The sequence below is a fragment of the Akebia trifoliata genome, chromosome 14, assembly GCF_017979445.1.
Source record: "Akebia trifoliata isolate Shusen 1 chromosome 14, ASM1797944v1, whole genome shotgun sequence".
Taxonomy (NCBI): domain Eukaryota; kingdom Viridiplantae; phylum Streptophyta; class Magnoliopsida; order Ranunculales; family Lardizabalaceae; genus Akebia; species Akebia trifoliata.
Genome location: NC_141388.1, coordinates 35,673,593 through 35,678,686, shown reverse-complemented (window position 1 = coordinate 35,678,686; position 5,094 = coordinate 35,673,593). Strand labels below are relative to the sequence as shown.

General features: G+C 35.4%; 1 protein-coding gene across 1 annotated transcript; it reads right to left on the bottom strand.

Moving 5' to 3' along the window:
* Positions 1-1,695: 1,695 nt before the first annotated feature.
* On the bottom strand, positions 1,696-4,684 carry MYR2 (Homeodomain-like superfamily protein). The gene is made up of 6 exons (XM_086422968.1): positions 4,510-4,684; positions 4,340-4,416; positions 4,192-4,249; positions 3,979-4,066; positions 3,809-3,878; positions 1,696-2,774 (listed from the first exon to the last, which is right to left on the bottom strand). The coding sequence occupies exons 1-6, from the start codon at positions 4,682-4,684 to the stop codon at positions 2,031-2,033; spliced, it is 1,212 nt and encodes a 403-aa protein (XP_086279094.1). The 3' UTR covers positions 1,696-2,030.
* Positions 4,685-5,094: the final 410 nt, after the last annotated feature.

Below are 5,094 nucleotides of genomic sequence, written 5' to 3'. Positions count from 1 at the left end.
GTTAAATTATCAACTTGGTTTCATAATGTCACGTTTTCTTGGTTCTTCTCCTTTGTTATACAGCCACGAAACTTATAGGCTTGCTCTGATACCAAAGTTATGCAGGATAGCTGAAGCTTTCATTGAAGTAAGGTCAATAATAGAAGACTTGGCTTTGGACAGAGTGGAATAGAGGAACAAAATTTGTTTAGCTTGGGATAAGGCTTTGTTGTTGTTGTTGTTGTCTATGATTTCAGGGTGCTGGAATTTTAGGGGGTTCATGGGCTTAAAGTTTGTGGGATTGACCTAGGGTTTAGATGGCTTATAATGAAGCTGAAAAAAATCGATGACAAATGGAATTAGGGCCCAAAAGAGATGTAAATTAGCTAAAATAGGTTTTATAGATCTGATTTTGGGAGAAAACACCAAATAAAAAAATCCCACAGTTGATGATTTTGGAAGCAAAAGGATAGTTGGACTGAGGTGCACAACCCTAGGAAATTGCGTTTATTGAGTCATAACAATATTTGTCTTTCTCGTTTGTTTGGAGTCACCAATCGCTCAAAGGACTCACACTTTGGAGCACACAATAGCACTTAGCTGCCAATAAAAGAAAATTCATTCACTTTAAAGTTGAATTAGTTTTGATTATTTATAGCGGATTGGGTATAAGACGTTCTCTACTTGTGTACTTCAACAGATCAAAAGTAAATAGAAAAATGTCCATGCACCATTTCTTATCCCCCTTACTACCTTTCACTATATGCCCCCATTTAACTCTTCTTCTATAAATATCATATCTCCATCAATAATTGCCTATGGTAAGTCATCCTACATGGGTTACATGAGTGCTGATATTGTTAACCATCCCCCCTCCTAAGAGTAGTTTAATTGACACAAATCTACTCCTTATTCCCACGACACTGAGCATATGTCTGTACCTAAAAGTGTACACCTCAGTTAGTCATTATTGAGACCTGCTCCTCTTGAGCAAGGTGTACGCCTCTCATGCTAATTTTTTCTGGAATATTTTGAAAAAAATTTGGATATACAATATTAATATATGCAAAGAAGTTGTTGAATTGATTTGATTCGTAAATGAGCATTTTGAATATTTATATATGCGGAGTAAGTTATTGAAAAATAGCATTTAGTCATACTTTTTTGCAATAAATATAAATTAGTTATTTACTACAAAAAAAAACTTTCAATTATTCAAATATAAAATATTTTTCTTTTTAGAATGTGGAATAGTAATTATTTATATCACTTAATACTAATATTGTGGGGGACTGAAAAATGAAATTGATTATGTGGATTTGAAACTTGAGATTTAGAAATATGTCGTAGTTACCCTTATAATTAATGCCCTACCTTTTCAATTAACTTTCTTATTTTACAATTTTGCTGCGTTATAAAGTTCCTTGAGATTCTTCAAGATATGAACCTCGGCTTATGAAAAGAAAGAGAGGCTAAACCTGGCTTTGAAGTTGATCCAATAGGACTAAGTTCCATTTTGAGAGTTTGAACAATGGTCTCTATTTGCTACTTCCATGGTTAAGCAGAACTATTTTGGGTGTATCATGGGATACCGTTGGCCCAACATGTTCTAAAAATGCCTAATCTTTCTGAAATTATTATGTGAACATATATTGTTTTTTTCCTTTTTATGGCTGCATTGTTGCACCAGATTAGTAGATTTTCAAAGCTATAGAGTTTGTAATACTGAATAAGATATGTTCTGTTACAAGATAAAAAGTTACACAGAGAATGTACTAAAAAAGGCACTCTTACTGACATTTGAAATAATAGAAGTACATTTTGTTTGAGAAATCTCTCTTTTATTCACTTCTACATGTAGCCCATTGATGTTTCTCCTCATTTGTGATTCTTCTCATTCAGCTTTTGTTAATTGTGTCAGGCTCCTTCATCTATTAACTCGTTCTTTAATTTCTTCTCATTCATCCATTGATGTTTCTCCTAACTGCGCCAAGTTTCAGGGCTTCTTCAAATGTGATAAAATGATAAATTCTCTCTAACAGTACCGCCTCTCAGTTCCAACTGAAACCATTCAAGTCGAATTGTCTTGAAGTAGTGTCATTCTCGTCATGGGCATTTAAATCTAGCTTTGATGTTAGATAGTTCAGTCCAGGCCCTTTTGATTTCTTCTCATTTTCTTGTTGAATCACAGCTCTTCTACCATTGGTTTGGTCAAGAAAAATGTCGTCTTCGTCTCTTTCTTTTGGTCTTGCAGCAGAAACACTGCTACTGCTCCCCTTTTCTCCTTGAACTCTAATGCTCATAGAGAAATCACTTGAGCTTCTTTGTACTGGGAACATCATCTTCTCTGTCTCTCTTTCCACTGAGGAAAGAAACATTTTATTTGCATTTAAGTCTTTGCACCATGTGGGCTCAGTTTGTCCAACCCTGGCCTCCTCTCTGATCTCCTTCTGGCTCAAGTGTGTATTATTATGAAAAGGTCTCAACCCCATCCCAATATTGTGTATTTCTTGGTCCTTTTGAGATCCCTCACACGAGGTCAAACAGCTGTCGATTGAACAATCTGTGGGTTGTGTTTGTTGGTTGCATGAGCCTGGCATTTCTTTTAACCCAGGAAAGGCAGACCTTAGGCATTCGGTGGACACTTTGGAGGCCAGTTCGGAGAGCTGTACTTTAGCGTCTTCAAGTCCCACGGAACCAAGGTTCTGTCTTCCAAGTGTCTCCTGGGCTTTCTCCAGCACTGACTGCAGGTATTTTCCTTGGGCCTCTATCCTGAGCTGTAAGTGTCGTTGCACCTAGTTTGTTTCATAAGTCAACATAACAACTAATTCAGAGTTTAGTTTGAGATACTACCCAAATGAGTTTTTCAATGCAAGCAAGAATAAGATGAATGTGGATCTTAAATGGCAAGCATATTGTTGAAATTTAGGATATATATATATAAATATTTCGGTAAGTCAAAAAAAGAAGAGAGGTGCTATTGGCACCCTAACTTTTACTTATCACACCCCAATTTTTTAAATTATTTATCACACTCCAATTATAGACTAAAACACACTCTTCAAACATTACAATGGTTTGGCTCCAATTATAATCTCAACATCACAAAACATTGTATCACTCGTTCAAACAATCAGTAGTTATTTACAATTATGACTAGGCTCATATAAAGTCCTAAACCAAAACAATACAAATCTAGGGGAATTTTTTTTAGAGAGCTTCTATTGGCACCCCAACTTTCACTTATTCTCAACCATTTACTTCCTTTATTTTTAATTGGGGTGTAATAAGTGAAAGTTGGGGTGCCAATAGAAGCTCTCAAAAAGAAACTGTAAATAAGTTCTTTCTCTATTTTTGAGAATATTAGATAAACATGATCTTTGAAAATGTTTCAAAAGATTTGACTTTTCAACCCATGACATTGCTGCAGTGTTAACAGAATCATAAACTATAGAAGTGAGAGAAATCTCATCTCATGAATTTAAGGGTTTATGAGAATAAAGATGGTTTTCATAATTAGTCCACAAAAACATCGGCCAACTTTTATTTGAGTTTCCTTCGATACATTTTATCAGGATATACAATAATTTTGTACCTTTTGATTTTTGATTTTTTTTTTCTTTCTGTTTTCAATTTATGGTAATAAAAAAAATGTTATTTTCTTTATTGTAGGGGATATTTTGACAATAAGTTGAAGAAGTTACTCTAAATGATTTGGGTATCATGAAGATGTAAAGATCTTGGGATTTCCATGTCAGAAATTTATTATTGTGACGACTCCAAATAGTTGGGATGAGGCATTGTTAATAGTGATGATAAACAGTAATACCTCGAGCTGTTCGTGTAGCCTTCTCTGCACTTCAATTTGCATCTGTAGTGCCTCACTTATCTGCAAGCTTCTGATATTCAAAATTCACTGTTAATTCAAACTCTTCGCCATAAAAGCGTTTTAGAAGATTAAAATAACTTAAAGGAATATTAATTGCGCCATGCTCTTACTTGTTTGTCTGTGATCCAAGACTTGTATTTGTCATAAGCGTTCCACTTACTTCAGAAAATCTATCTCCTGCCACCATTGCCGTACAACCTATACCCAAGTAAGTAAATTTTTTTCAGATTGTTCCTTGTCCTTGTGAAAAAGCTAATTGTCTCTTATATTTCTTGTAGTACTTACAAAAACTATGGAAGAACTTTATGAGTCTCTCCTCTTACCATTCCTGTTGTTCCCAATATTAGTTTGTCCATGGAGATTCTTACTGAGCCTATACTTCTGTAAGAAAAAACTGATGGACTTAGTTTTTTGTATCATATAATTAAAGAAACTTTTGGATTATATTTGTGGGAAGCTTCAATAACATACCTGAAGATGGCTCTTTAGGTGGTATAAGGTAAGTCCTGGAATCCCCATGAGCTTCATAACTGTCTTTGGTGTAGCCTCTATAACATAGAAAATCTTGAGTTAGTCTTATCTTTTCATGATATATTTTCTTTTTTATATTCCTTCAATCTGATTGTGTTATATATACTTACTGTCTGCCCCTCCAAGCTGATTGACTGCTTCTATGAAACGCTCGTGAAGATCAGGTGTCCATTTCAGTCTAGGCTTAGCATCAGTTGAGAGAACGAGTCCTGTATCTCCACGGCCATTCCCTCCTTGTAGAAACAAGCCGTTCTTTCCATGATGGTGGTGATGGTGATGATACATTTCCTGTCATTAAATCGTACTGGGTTGAGTTCCATTTAAATATCAAAATTCTAAGAATCAAATAATCCTTTTTTTATAGGTAAGCTGGATTGAACCCATGGCCTCAAAATTGTTTTGCAATGTGTCAAACCAACTGACCTATGGGTCTAAGCCCAAGAATCAAATAATCTTGATCTTGATAACGTGAGTTCTTACCTTTCCTTTCTGGTTGCTCCTATCAGCTCCTATTTCCGGAAATTTGGAATTCGGTTATGTAACTCTCTTTGGGAGAAGTCCTGATACTTGGAAAACTAGGCTTCTATTGCGTTGTCCCTCCACTGCTGCTTCTGATCTTTGACCACCTCTCAAGCTACAAAGAGTGCCCGAGGTTTTCATTATAAAGGGAGAAAAAGAGAGGGGAAGGCATAGAA